The 15,397-nt window shown below is 45.0% G+C and overlaps 1 protein-coding gene and 1 non-coding gene across 2 annotated transcripts in view; both read right to left on the bottom strand.

The window, feature by feature from the left end:
• LOC134650936 (lethal(2) giant larvae protein homolog 1) overlaps positions 1-15,397 on the bottom strand; it is a 78,296-nt gene that overhangs the window by 11,743 nt on the left and 51,156 nt on the right. Inside the window, exons 11-20 of the mRNA XM_063505890.1 lie at positions 13,345-13,462; positions 12,727-12,828; positions 10,784-10,888; positions 9,481-9,640; positions 8,863-9,002; positions 8,073-8,217; positions 7,135-7,235; positions 5,987-6,091; positions 3,927-4,067; positions 3,181-3,344 (exon numbers count right to left, since the gene is read on the bottom strand). Coding sequence (XP_063361960.1) covers positions 3,181-3,344; positions 3,927-4,067; positions 5,987-6,091; positions 7,135-7,235; positions 8,073-8,217; positions 8,863-9,002; positions 9,481-9,640; positions 10,784-10,888; positions 12,727-12,828; positions 13,345-13,462 — 1,281 coding nt within the window. The remainder of the gene's footprint in view (positions 1-3,180; positions 3,345-3,926; positions 4,068-5,986; positions 6,092-7,134; positions 7,236-8,072; positions 8,218-8,862; positions 9,003-9,480; positions 9,641-10,783; positions 10,889-12,726; positions 12,829-13,344; positions 13,463-15,397) is intronic.
• Trnat-cgu (transfer RNA threonine (anticodon CGU)) lies at positions 10,262-10,333 on the bottom strand. Its single transcript has one exon. It is a non-coding gene; the product is annotated as a tRNA-Thr (tRNA).

Consider the following 15,397-nt stretch of genomic DNA (forward strand, 5'->3'; position numbering starts at 1 on the left):
CAATTCCACCCCCATTTGCATTATCTTCAGGGATTATTTCCGACATAAAGCTATTCTATGACCTTCCCCGGGACTCAAACTATCTCTATGCCAAATTGCAACTAAATCGGTTCAGTGGTTTAACCGTGAAGAGGTAACAGACAGAGAGACACACTTTCGCATTTATAATATGGATGTGTAGTACTGACTTGATGTCCTCCTTGCGCACGGCGGCGGCGTTGAGCTGGCGACGCAGCTCGGGGCTGAGCACGAGGCAGTCGCCGAGGTTGGTGAGGCACAGCAGGCACCACTCGCGGTGCGGCGCGTCGCCCGCCCCCAGACACTCGAACCACGCGAACGATTATGGTTAATGTGTAGTACTGACTTGATGTCCTCCTTGCGCACGGCGGCGGCGTTGAGCTGGCGGCGCAGCTCGGGGCTGAGCACGAGGCAGTCGCCGAGGTTGGTGAGGCACAGCAGGCACCACTCGCGGTGCGGCGCGTCGCCCGCCCCCAGACACTCGAACCACGCGAACGATTATGGTTAATGTGTAGTACTGACTTGATGTCCTCCTTGCGCACGGCGGCGGCGTTGAGCTGGCGGCGCAGCTCGGGGCTGAGCACGAGGCAGTCGCCGAGGTTGGTGAGGCACAGCAGGCACCACTCGCGGTGCGGCGCGTCGCCCGCCCCCAGACACTCGAACCACGCGAACGATTATGGTTAATGTGTAGTACTGACTTGATGTCCTCCTTGCGCACGGCGGCGGCGTTGAGCTGGCGGCGCAGCTCGGGGCTGAGCACGAGGCAGTCGCCGAGGTTGGTGAGGCACAGCAGGCACCACTCGCGGTGCGGCGCGTCGCCCGCCCCCAGACACTCGAACCACGCGAACGATTATGGTTAATGTGTAGTACTGACTTGATGTCCTCCTTGCGCACGGCGGCGGCGTTGAGCTGGCGGCGCAGCTCGGGGCTGAGCACGAGGCAGTCGCCGAGGTTGGTGAGGCACAGCAGGCACCACTCGCGGTGCGGCGCGTCGCCCGCCCCCAGACACTCGAACCACGCGAACGATTATGGTTAATGTGTAGTACTGACTTGATGTCCTCCTTGCGCACGGCGGCGGCGTTGAGCTGGCGGCGCAGCTCGGGGCTGAGCACGAGGCAGTCGCCGAGGTTGGTGAGGCACAGCAGGCACCACTCGCGGTGCGGCGCGTCGCCCGCCCCCAGACACTCGAACCACGCGAACGATTATGGTTAATGTGTAGTACAGACTTGATGTCCTCCTTGCGCACGGCGGCGGCGTTGAGCTGGCGGCGCAGCTCGGGGCTGAGCACGAGGCAGTCGCCGAGGTTGGTGAGGCACAGCAGGCACCACTCGCGGTGCGGCGCGTCGCCCGCCCCCAGACACTCGAACCACGCGAACGATTATGGTTAATGTGTAGTACTGACTTGATGTCCTCCTTGCGCACGGCGGCGGCGTTGAGCTGGCGGCGCAGCTCGGGGCTGAGCACGAGGCAGTCGCCGAGGTTGGTGAGGCACAGCAGGCACCACTCGCGGTGCGGCGCGTCGCCCGCCCCCAGACACTCGAACCACGCGAACGATTATGGTTAATGTGTAGTACTGACTTGATGTCCTCCTTGCGCACGGCGGCGGCGTTGAGCTGGCGGCGCAGCTCGGGGCTGAGCACGAGGCAGTCGCCGAGGTTGGTGAGGCACAGCAGGCACCACTCGCGGTGCGGCGCGTCGCCCGCCCCCAGACACTCGAACCACGCGAACGATTATGGTTAATGTGTAGTACTGACTTGATGTCCTCCTTGCGCACGGCGGCGGCGTTGAGCTGGCGGCGCAGCTCGGGGCTGAGCACGAGGCAGTCGCCGAGGTTGGTGAGGCACAGCAGGCACCACTCGCGGTGCGGCGCGTCGCCCGCCCCCAGACACTCGAACCACGCGAACGATTATGGTTAATGTGTAGTACTGACTTGATGTCCTCCTTGCGCACGGCGGCGGCGTTGAGCTGGCGGCGCAGCTCGGGGCTGAGCACGAGGCAGTCGCCGAGGTTGGTGAGGCACAGCAGGCACCACTCGCGGTGCGGCGCGTCGCCCGCCCCCAGACACTCGAACCACGCGAACGATTATGGTTAATGTGTAGTACTGACTTGATGTCCTCCTTGCGCACGGCGGCGGCGTTGAGCTGGCGGCGCAGCTCGGGGCTGAGCACGAGGCAGTCGCCGAGGTTGGTGAGGCACAGCAGGCACCACTCGCGGTGCGGCGCGTCGCCCGCCCCCAGACACTCGAACCACGCGAACGATTATGGTTAATGTGTAGTACTGACTTGATGTCCTCCTTGCGCACGGCGGCGGCGTTGAGCTGGCGGCGCAGCTCGGGGCTGAGCACGAGGCAGTCGCCGAGGTTGGAGAGGCACAGCAGGCACCACTCGCGGTGCGGCGCGTCGCCCGCCCCCAGACACTCGAACCACGCGAACGATTATGGTTAATGTGTAGTACTGACTTGATGTCCTCCTTGCGCACGGCGGCGGCGTTGAGCTGGCGGCGCAGCTCGGGGCTGAGCACGAGGCAGTCGCCGAGGTTGGTGAGGCACAGCAGGCACCACTCGCGGTGCGGCGCGTCGCCCGCCCCCAGACACTCGAACCACGCGAACGATTATGGTTAATGTGTAGTACAGACTTGATGTCCTCCTTGCGCACGGCGGCGGCGTTGAGCTGGCGGCGCAGCTCGGGGCTGAGCACGAGGCAGTCGCCGAGGTTGGTGAGGCACAGCAGGCACCACTCGCGGTGCGGCGCGTCGCCCGCCCCCAGACACTCGAACCACGCGAACGATTATGGTTAATGTGTAGTACTGACTTGATGTCCTCCTTGCGCACGGCGGCGGCGTTGAGCTGGCGGCGCAGCTCGGGGCTGAGCACGAGGCAGTCGCCGAGGTTGGTGAGGCACAGCAGGCACCACTCGCGGTGCGGCGCGTCGCCCGCCCCCAGACACTCGAACCACGCGAACGATTATGGTTAATGTGTAGTACTGACTTGATGTCCTCCTTGCGCACGGCGGCGGCGTTGAGCTGGCGGCGCAGCTCGGGGCTGAGCACGAGGCAGTCGCCGAGGTTGGTGAGGCACAGCAGGCACCACTCGCGGTGCGGCGCGTCGCCCGCCCCCAGACACTCGAACCACGCGAACGATTATGGTTAATGTGTAGTACTGACTTGATGTCCTCCTTGCGCACGGCGGCGGCGTTGAGCTGGCGGCGCAGCTCGGGGCTGAGCACGAGGCAGTCGCCGAGGTTGGTGAGGCACAGCAGGCACCACTCGCGGTGCGGCGCGTCGCCCGAGCCGCCGCACTCGAACCACGCGAACGCTGTCCGCCGGACCTGATGTAAAACAGACTCTTTATAAATTCAAGTTAGAACTACGACGATAGATCCTGGAATTGTAGAATTATCCACAACCATTCAGAACGAAGCGCCTCACAAGGAAACTGCCGTGGGGGGAGGGAAGTTTCGCACGGTAAACTATATTTGAAATAAATGCACACCGTGCACGAAATACAGCATCAAAAAATATTAGATAAACTTAAGACACCAGTTATTTTTTGACGTATTTCTTTTTAATAAATTAGATAGAACTATAAACAGTAAGTAAACTTGACTGCGACGTTGATCTGTTTCATATAAATTCCATAGTGACTAAATTGTCTCCACTGTTTGAAAAAAGAAAGTTGAACAAATTATCAAATCATAGCCGAGCTCAAGCCGAGAATCAAGCTCAGCCGAGGCGAATTATGGGTGCGACGCTCTAAGGTCGCGGTGCGGTGCGATAGTGTGTTACCACTTTACGCAAACCGAGATGCTTAACATGAATATTGCCTCTCGAGACAATTCACATTCCTATTTTAGTAAAACATAAGTAATTTTAGATTACTGTTAATCTAGTCTAGTAAATGAAGTACTCACTCTAGCGCCCTCGTGCGCCGTGAGCTTGTACTTGTGGTGCGGCTTGAGCGAGGGCAGCGTGAACACCTTGAACTGCTCCTCCGACGTGATGCACACGCGGTGCGTGCCCGGCTCGGGCAGGGACGCCACGCCTCGCTCCACCTGATACATACACATACAGTAGAACCCGCTTAAGACGATTCTGAGGGGACCTAGCAAAAAAAGCGTCTTAAACGGGAAATCGTATTAAACGTGAACAAAAAAAAAACTATAATAACGGTTATAATGAGCGAATTAAATCTAAGTGTAGGTAAGGTATAAGTTCACACGCAGTTAAATAATCTAGGAACCCTAACGACAGGCTCAACTAGAAAGTTGTGCAGTAACTGCCTGCAGATAAATCTGTGAGCGATAGCTTGCACTCCGTGGTCCATAATGGTCAAGCAACTGACATCAAATTCTCACCCCGATAAGGACCCGACAAAAGATATTAGATAAAACAAAAAACCTAAGGTAGGTAATAAACACATTGAAATGTTGGCTAACGGCGTTTTGCATAACAATACGACGTTTATGTCAAAAAACAAACGTGCAGATGGTGCGTAACGGGACGGATAAGTAATATATACATTTTAGATGGCGTATTAAGCGGGACGCGAGTCGTATTAACCGTGAAAATCTGTATGAATACAGGCCCAAAGCTGCAGGGACCGGCGTGAAATGGCGTATTATGCGGGAAATCGTATTAAACGTGATCGTATTAAGCGGGTTTTACTGTACTATTACTGCAAATATAATTGGAATAAATTACATAAATAGGGAATATTACGCGAAACTGCCTAGGGAACGCCACTTCCACAATCCGTCACAATTCATAATTCATAATTTATTTATTGCATCCATGGTTGTTACATTGGTGTTACATAGTGAAAGTGAGTTTCACATGGACCCTGGTAGGGCACAGCAATAGTCTTAAATCTAAATCTAAGGGTCTATCGCAAACGAGAGAGTCGAAATTTTGTTATCTAACTTCTCTATCACTCTTGCATATTCGAGCGATAAAGAAGCAGATAGCTGAGTTTCTAGTTCGCGTTTCCCGGCAGGCCCTTTGTAAACAAACCGCCTTGATGTACCAATGTCATATTTTATTGTCCGTGAAAACTTGTCAAAAACATATTAACTCACATTTATAGACGGGTCATCGCGAAATTTGTTTTAATACCTTTATTTACCGACGTTTCGACACAGGTTTCACTGGTCGTGGTCGCGGCTAACTGATGTTCCAGCAAAATATAAAAAACAGAGATTTGTGCAGCTACCCGACGAAAAGTGTATGACTATAGTTCGTTTTTTTTTAGCATTAGAAATAAGGTAAACAATCTTGACGTGTCTTTTTATTGAAAAACACGTTTTAATAATAAATAATGGCAAATATGTAACAATTATGAATCTAATACGATCATTTATATTCTTCTGCTTTCATAAGTAATAGTTGCTGATTTTTAGGGTTCCGTACCCAAAGGGTAAAAACGAGACCCTATCCCGTCCGTCCGTCCGTCTGTCCGTCCGTCTGTCACCAGGCTGTATCTCACGAACCGTGATAGCTAGACAGTTGAAATTTTCACAGATGATGTATTTCTGTTGCCGCTATAACAACATACTAAAAACAGAATAAAATAAAGATTTAAGTGGGGCTCCCATACAACAAACGTCATTTTTGACCGAAGTTAAGCAACGTCGGGCGGGATCAGTACTTGGATGGGTGACCGTTTTTTTGCTTGTTTTGCTCTATTTTTTGTTGATGGTGCGGAACCCTCCGTGCGCGAGTCCGACTCGCACTTGGCCGGTTTTTTAAATAGCGTTTTTCAATTAAAAGACATGTCAAGATCGCTTACCTTCTTTCAAGTTCCTTCTAATGCTAAAAAAAACGAGCTATAGACGCCGACGCCCAAAAGACGCTAGTGTGGGGTGGCTCTTATTGATGAATCAAAATCGGGCGTGGAGAAATAGAGAGGAGGCCTATGTCAGAATTTATGCCTATATCATAAATAAATAGATGGTATACATAAAGGGTTGATTACCTCTAAAGGATCCGGTAGCGGCACGGCAGCTCCGTCCAATACTGTGATGCCTATGACGGGCGCGCGGTGTTTGAGCTGGATCTCTTTCGCCAGCGTGCACGTGACCTAATCAAAAACCAATTAAGATCGGTTTTCCTAGGATAGCGGTGCCGTCATATAGCGGCCGTCTCCATACTAAATAATACGGCTAAATATGGATGTCGTAGTATTTGTATGGAGACGGCCGCCATATGACGGCACCGCTATCGGAGGAAACCAAAGCTTTAGTGGCAGGCGTGTCTCACTATGCGATTTCGTCGCATTGCTACAGGTAGCTAACAGTACATCCGTTACACACGAATTTTGGTGGCTAGCCATAAGCCGCGCGTGGCGCTGTCGCCACCTAGCGGCCATATCTGTGCTGATCGTAACAGACGCGTTTTGTTAGAGAGTGAGTCTTCTGTACCTAATACTATTATTTATTCTGTGTTAGTAGTGTAGAAATTGTAGAATACATACAAAAAGCAATAATCAACGCAAGTATTTTACAGTTATCGAGCAGTAACTGCTAAATCGTAACACGTCGTATCGAACACGCGACTCCCAATTTACAAGCTAACGAACGTAGTTAGAAAGTAGTCGGTACAATCAAGGAATTAATTCCCTACCCATTTCGTTGAAATTTCGTGACATTCACAATGCATTCAGGTCGACATGTCAAAGTAATGTAGTGCTCTAATGTGTCCCATAACTGGGCTAAATGACGTACTTTGTTAAGTAACACAACATTTCATATTCATTTTAGATTATTTTTATTGTATTTTATAATGTATTGTATATAGTATGCCATTGTTACGTTTAAGTGTATAACTTGTACTATGTGTAAGTTGTCTCAGTGTATTATGGGCTCTAAGCCTGAAATAAACGATATTTTATTTTTAGCTCTTATGGTGTCAGTTTGCTATACGATATTGAACCTTAGGTGGGTTGAAAATTAAATTACTTGACTGTACGTTAACGTTTAATCTTGTATTACGTAATCACAATTTTATCGTGCGTTTACACAGGCATTTAGAAGTGTGTGCTCTGGAAATAGTTTCTAGTGTGAGTGATAGATTGAAGGGATATTTTATTGACAGCTTCGGAAGGAGCAGATAAGTGGGCAGTACCTGTTCGTCTTTCCTCTTGTTGGTGTTGGGGATGGTGAGCGTGAACGCGTACACGGTGCCGTTGTTGGTGCCCGCCCAGAGTGTGGGTGTCGAGCTTTGTGCTGTAATACAATAGTTATTTTCGATACAAGTGCGAAAGAGAGGAATTTCGAAACGAGTGGCGATAAATTAAAACACGACCGAAGGGAGTGTTTTAAATCGACACGAGTTGCGAATTACCTATTCGCACGTGTATCGAACAACGTTTTACAGTACATATGGCACTTTAAAGTTTCGACATCGCACGAAAAATGCTATTTTACGCACTAGTGCGGAAAAGTAGCCCCATATGTACTGTAATATATTAATAGCGCATTCAATTTCGGAATCGTCTCCTGTGCTTATACGTACTTCTGAAGTTAACTCCTTAAAATTGCTACATCGCAATTTTATACAAAACTAGCGCTCCGCCCCGGCTTCGCACGGGTTAACAAATTATACATAAACCTTCCTCTTGAATCACTCTATCTATTTAAAAAAACCGTTGCGTAGTTTTAAAGATCTAAGCATACATAGGGACAGACAGCGGGAATCGACTTAGTTTTATAGTATGTAATGATTTAGCACCGAATAAACGTTCTTATATCTTTGGCAACAGTGCTTAAATTGGGTCAAATGTTCAATTAAGAATGTGAACATACAGCATCAGTCGATGTGTTGTTCGACCGGATTGAGAATGACTTCTACTAGTGATATAATGGTATCAACTCAATCTGTCATATAACTTACTGTTAATGAGGAACATCAAGTACACTTGACTGAATTCATTACTACTAACTGCTATTGGTGTAACAATGGTTGGTATCTATCATATAACCGAAATCGTCGTCGTTGGATCTCACTTAAACTGCTCGGGTTACTGGTTTCACGTCTCTGATGGTGGAATACAATGTACTTACTGTTGATAAGGAACGTCCGTGCGAAGTATAGACTCCGCACCATGGAACCGAAACCGTCGTCGTTAGATCTCGCTTCGACTGCCCGCTCCACTGGTTTCACGTCTGCTTCTTCTACTGGTGATGGTATTATGGGCTTCTTGGCGGGCTGTACAGAAAAATAACGATTATAAAATTATGATATTGTACAGTCGCCATTAGATATATCGGAGCGGTTAAAGTGTTCACAATATCTGAACAAGCACTCTAACGCCTTGACAATAGAGGCGTGCTCAGATATTTGTGAGCACCTTGGCCGCTCCGATATATCTGATGGCGACTGTAGAATACAGTTTTACACAATCAAAGGAACTTTTAGAAAAGATGAACTTATAGTCTATTTTTACCTGCGCGTGAGAGCCCGGGTTGTTGAATTGACGCTAAAGTACACTTTACGCGTTGTTAATAGAGTTCATTATTACCGCGGGTACTCGAGCAAAAGCACACCTTATGTGTTAGACATAAGGTTCATTATAACCTGCGCGGGCGAGGCGGGGCTGCTGACTGAACGACTCGCGGGTATTCGAGCAACAGCACACCTTACGTGTTAGATATAAGGTTGATTATTACCTGCGCGGGCGAGGCGAGGTTGCTGACTGAGCGACTCGCGGGTACTCGAGCAAAAGCACACCTTATGTGTTAGACATAGGGTTCATTATTAACTGCGCGGGCGAGGCGAGGTTGCTGCCTAAGCGACTAGCGGGTACTCGAGCAAAAGCAGACCTTATGTGTTAGACATAAGGTTCATTATTACCTGCGTGGGCGAGGCGGGGCTGGTGGCGGTTGTGGCGCGGCGCTGCGAGCGGCCCTTGCGCAGGCGCCGGAAGGACTCGCGCAGGGACTTCTTGAATGACTTCCGGCGGGAGATGGGCGTGTCGCCTGCGCCGGAGTGGTCTAAAACAACAAATGTTTATTCAATCTGAAATAATCCAATAGAGTTAGACCAAGATAAGTCTGCAATGATTTTGATAGCGCACGCAGGGCATGTGTTATTTATACGTTCATAGAAGTTTGACGTTTAAAGTAACACTTGTACTGCGTGTGCTATCAAAATCGTTGAAGACTTTTCTTGGTCTGACTCTAAGCTTGTATGTGTTATAAACTCTTAATATTATCATATAAATAAAAATTAATTAATAAATTAGTGCAGTAAATACGAAATTTAACATTGCAATTTTTTGATGAATGGGGCTGTTCATAAATTACGTCATCTATTTTTGACCCCCCCCCCTCTAAAAACGTACAAAATCATGCTTCAAATCCGATGTCCAGAGACCCCCCCACAAATTGAAATGACGTAATTTATGAATAGCCCCATTAGACAGTTATTGGATACCCAAAAACGTATGTACTGTATGTCGCCATGTCGTACCGTGCGGGTTGAGCGTGCACTTGACGGCGAGCGCGCGCGCCTGTATGGCGTCGAGCGCGCACAGCCCGTGCGCCGTGCCTGCACACACCACGCCCCACTCCCACTGCGCGGCCAGCGCCGTCACCGCCGCCGGCGGCGACACTTGCACCACCGACGTCGCCTATAGGACCAACTCATTAATACCAATGATTTATAACTCAAGATAGGCTATAGGCGTTCCAAAATTGAAGCGCTGAACTTGTGACGAATTGGACAAGTTTCCTTTAGTCGCGGCTGGACAAGCGAGGAATGTGCACGTGCTAACAAGCTCCCGCACACCGAAAGAGAAAGGGTCGACCTTATGTTTAACAACGAGTGTGACAAAGACGGATGGAATGAGAATATTAATCAAAAATAACAGATTTCTTCATAGGCACAGAAATAAATATGGAAGTATTTTCTGTGCTCCTCAAATATGAGTATAACCTATCTATGTTTATATAATATCATTGATTAATACAAGAAACTTGGCATTCCTTGCACATCGGCATAGTTAATGCAAGATTTTATCGATTTTCAAATAATGGGACGCAATCAAAACAAAAAAAATGACTTCACATCAATTGATCACTCGTGTTATTCTCGGTAAATTGATTTAAACCGATCGCACCGCAACGTATTCTGCATTTACCCTTACATTTTGCTGCGATCCTTTATAATAATTATACATATATAAAAATACAAAATAATTGTAAAATGAAATAGATAACATACACTAAAAAAAAGTGACCAAGTCCACCGGTGGCCGAGGCGGGAATCGAACCCGCGTCTTCAGCTTACGCGGCTAACGTCCTTACCACTAGACCACCCGGCCACGACGCCCCAAATTTTCTGATGTATTCTATCTATGTGAGGCTCCTATCTAAAGTACGTATTTTACTTTACTGTAAAAATAAGTTCGCATCTACGTAATTTGAAAAAAAGTTTTTGGCAAAAATTAAATTTTTGGTACAATCTTTTATCGCTGACTGTACTTTTCTTACGACAGACAACTAATACTCATCGAGACAATTCTAAAAACCCCTAACACAATTAGGTTGCGTTGTTTCATCACAGAGTTCCTATGGCCACCTCCTGTCTCCATCATCAGATCAGTTCGACAGTAGCATATTGTCATCAGAACTACATACAGCTGCCAATTTTCATGACGCTACGATCCTTGGAAGATGGTTAAATTAGTTACCTTAGATTCCATTACATGTTAGTTACATACAGGTCGACCTAATAAAAGCTTGTTAAAAAACATAATGAAACAAGTGTATACCTGGTAACCCTGTGGGAATGTGAGTGTGCCGGGGCGTAGCGTGAGCTGGTCGTGGCCCTTCCACACGAACCCGTCGCGATCCGACACGATGTTCACTGACACTGACTGCAATATAAATAAATAACTACATAAAGTATAGTATGGCTCTTCTCAGGTGAACTTTTCGCTTCGAACCTTAATCTTTCAAACAAAGGCCATTGTCTCTATTATCGCAAAGCCGCTAGCTCGAGCGTTAGCACGTGCCAGCACAACATTCATATTGAATAACAACCGGTATCGTCATAGTATTAAGGTTCAAATTGAATGTCACTGATATTCTAGATATTACGTTTTGGTAGTGTAGGATCATAGACCGCCCCGAAGCGATACGGCACTCATATTATTTTGATACTTAGTGTGGTGTTAAAAATGAAACGTGGTTACATATTTATTATATTGTTTTATTTAAATTATTAGCTTGCGGTGGTAAATGTAATAATTTACAAAGGTGCAGCTGCAAGCATTGTTATTTTTTCTTATCTTTAAAATAACGATATCTACTGTGAAATTAGCACCTCTGATGTGATGCCGACGCATAGTGACAATAAAAACACTGATAAGGATTTGCGATCTGACCACTATTGTCTTGCATAGGTAAATACAATAGGTTTATGAGAAGAGCGGTGTGCAAGATCCGTGTGCATGAGTAGTGGGGCACATTATTTTATCATTTAGCGACCCTAAATCAGGCTTTAGTCGGTTTCTAATATCCTAACCGTGTGCTTTGTGTTATTTATATAAGTACTCTGCCCGATATTGTTAAAAACTTGACGACCTGCTTACGTGACCCTGGATTTTGATTGCAAGAAATTTATGATATCTGATTTTTTAAGACACGATTTTATCTAGTAGTAAGTACGTATAACTGTTTATATACCTACACGGAAAAATGTTGATTATACCTATGTTAAACTTATTAATCTTAAATTTACATTGTTACCTTAGATTTTGTTATATATAACAAATATACAACGCTTTATCATAAATAACCACGTTTCATTTTTAACACCACACTAAGTATCAAAATAATATGAGTGCCGTATCGCTTCGGGGCGGTCTATCCTCCTACACTACCAAAACGTAATATCTAGAATATCAGTGACATTAAATGTGAACCTTAATACTATGACGATACCGGTTGTTTTTCAATATGAATGTTGTACTGGCACGTGCTAACGCTCGAACTAGCGGCTTTGCGATAATAGAGACAATGGCCTTTGTTTGAAAGATTAAGGTCCGAAGCGAAAAGTTCACCTCAGAAGAGCCATACTATACACTTGTGGTCATCATATTACTAATAGTACCTCCCAGGGTCAAATATATTGATTACTTAAATGGAATTAAATCATTTACAGGTCGCCCCAATCTGCAAGGTTTTCTAAATCCAAGTACAAATATATTCCAATTCATTCAGCTTTGATAGTTAATTTGAAGACAAGTCACATTTCTCAAAAGTGCAATCTAATTTGAACCTTAAATCGTAATGCTTAAGTTAATATTCTATTGGCGCGTATAGACCATAGGGTCTATAATTCGTACTATGCCTGGAAGAGGGATAAAACAATTTTCAATAAATACAGAGTTCCATTTGTTTCGTTAAGTTTGATTTAAAAATAAAAGGAAATCAACTTCATTTTCTGTACTATAATGTTTCTTAAGACCTTAAGAAATGGTGAAATGAAACCAACATTTCAACTACAGAACTAGAAGTTATAGTTGGTCAAACCAATTTGTCAGTCAGTAAGAACCAGGAAAACTATACTCATCCTTTTCTTTTGGGTGCTTGTACTAGTGTAAGACAAAGATAGTATGATTCTCTCTATCTATGTTTGAAATGAGACAGTCCTTTGACAAACTATAACTATTGCTAAAGAGATAGATTAGTGCTCATGATTCGTTCGTACCTTAACCTCGGCGGTGTTGGAGGCGTTCTTCAAGCTGGCGATGACGACGTGTCCCGCCGCGCCGCCGATCGTCAACATTCCCGACAGAGGGCAGAGGATCACCTGTCATTATATAACAATGTTAGGTTAGGTTGCGTGCATGAATGTAAATGTCAAATTTAAGCAACAAGACGTAATAGAGGGGTCCCGTTGTTTCCCATAGAGTTTTAAATCATAATGTATTGTTTGTCATATTATCATAGGGATTCCCACTGGGTCATAATTTCATAAAAAAAAGCTTTGTTTTATGGCAATCCTGAAAAGCGATGCGTTTGATGAACCAAATGAATTATGACTAACGAAAATGCGGGCAAACAATACATTATGACTTAAAACGATTTGGGAAACGATACGACGTAATAGAGCACGTAGTAGTGGACAAAAACTGCTTCGCGTGAAATATGAATGTGTCTATATTAGTGAACTGTAGGGCAGACTTCCGACACGAACAGAAATTGCGGTTGAAATACTGTTAAAAGAATTATGTTTGTCAACATTCGTTAACGGATCAGTCATAAGCCTTATTACAATGACATAAGGCCCACCACTGGTGAGTCAAGTGTACAACAGAATGGTTACCCGTTTGACAGCCAGCCGCGGGTCGTCGCTGTACGGGTCGAAAGTGCCCACTCTCTTGAAGGGCGGCCATTCCTCCTCGTCTGTTTGACTGTCATTTGTTTCCCCGATCTCTTCACCGCTGTAAGAATAACAGTTGATTGTAATTATTGAAGTGAAATAGTACATTATTGTCGAGGTTCGGAAGTAGCTACTTGCAGGCTGAGGATTCGTTTTAAACGGACGACCTTGGGAGTCCGTTTAATTGAATCCGAAGCCAGCAAGTAGCCTTCCAGCCGAGTCATATATAGTGCTTTTCTCAAAAATGGTGCAAGAAATAGAAATATTTTACAGAACTTACAGAAGCAACGTTCTAATTTTCACAGAAAAAAATACAACCATTAAAAAAATTTGCTTGCCGCCTTTAAAAAAAAAAAGAAGTGTATTTTTCTGCTGAAAATACGCCAACCTATTTGAGACACCTAAATAGTCACGGTACCAACATTAAGCCTGTAACAGACTATCGCACCGCACCGCGACCTTGGAGCGTCGCACCCATAAGTGAGAGCGAGAAAGAGATATCTGTTTCTAGCTCTCACTTATAGGTGCGACGCTCCAAGGTCGCGGTGCGGTGCGATAGTCTGTTATAGGCTTTATAATAATAAGTGCTGATCATCTGTTTGGCTGTTTAAGGGACCTATGCCTTCATTTGATATGGCCATTTAAAGTTTTAAAAAGTTTGGAACTCGTTAAATAATGGAATTTGTATGCGACATTGCAGTCCCGAAATCGAGACTGCAATGTTTTTAACTTTTTAATTTTTTGAATGACCATAAACTACGCACTTCGCGACCTATTTTTTAACCGGCAACGTCGACTTTGCCGTCCATTTTTGAGAAAACTTCTTTACCGGCGCTGTGCACTTTTTGTGATGGGGAACAAATGTTAAACTCGCGAGAGCGTAAGATGTCATCGAGTTTTCACTTCTGTCGGCACACCCGGAGTGCAACCCGTTGTTTTTTTATTTTATTGAATTTATTATTCTCAAAATATTATATGTTAATATGAGAGATTTGCATTATTTATTGTATTATATTTAACATAGCACCTTTAGTAGTAGATTCCATAATGGAGAAGGGAGAAAAACACATAATAAAAAAGCAGTAAGCAGGCATTATATTAAACAATGCAACTAAATAGTAATTATAAAGATAGGCCTTCTGTGGAACAAAACGTTAAATATGTAAGTATGTATGGCTGGCATTTTAAAAAGAGGCGAATTGTTTATGACGAAAGAATAGAATTACAGATTATTAAGAATATTTCTAATTTAAAATTATCCGACCGTTTGATGACGCTTTGTTAGATGAGTAGCCTCTCCTTAGTATGCAATATTTATATAAAATTTATTAAGCAAGCAGAACTGAAATCATGCATACAAATTATTGGTGTTACCTCGGAGACGATCTTTTCAGCCCGCTTTGTAGCAAATGATAAGCAAAACGTTCGTTAGCTGACGCTGACATTAATACGATTATTGAAAAGAGGCCGATGTTCGGCAAAGTCGTAGAATAATATGATTGTGTAAATGTAGAAATCTTATGACCATCAGAATAGAGGTTAAACCTATTTTTTGTTATAAGAAACAGTAGAACATCGGCTTCTTTTGTTAAATATACCTAGTACCTAATGGCGCACACAATGATACAACAACACAAATTAGGTACCTTTATATATAGCTCTTTCCATTTAAAATTAAGTTTTTAGCCTGTTACAAATTTTAGCTTAGCAAATTATTGAAACTGCAGCTAAATAATAACAACTTTTAAGTCTGTTACTATTTTTTGGAGCGATTAAGAGTTCCTTTGCATAGTTTTGGGGTCTCTTTCTAGAAATAATCGTACAAATTTGATATTAAACGTAACAAAGTACTAATTATTTGCCATTTTTATACTTATATCGTTCTTGAAATAGACCTTGTTTCATTATTCGTTGCAAATACATTTTTAAGCCTTTAAACTTCTGAGGCAGAGGGAATATATTTCCCACATGATTTTGAACTTTGTTTCAAAGTGAT

The sequence above is a fragment of the Cydia amplana genome, chromosome 9, assembly GCF_948474715.1.
Source record: "Cydia amplana chromosome 9, ilCydAmpl1.1, whole genome shotgun sequence".
Classification (NCBI taxonomy): domain Eukaryota; kingdom Metazoa; phylum Arthropoda; class Insecta; order Lepidoptera; family Tortricidae; genus Cydia; species Cydia amplana.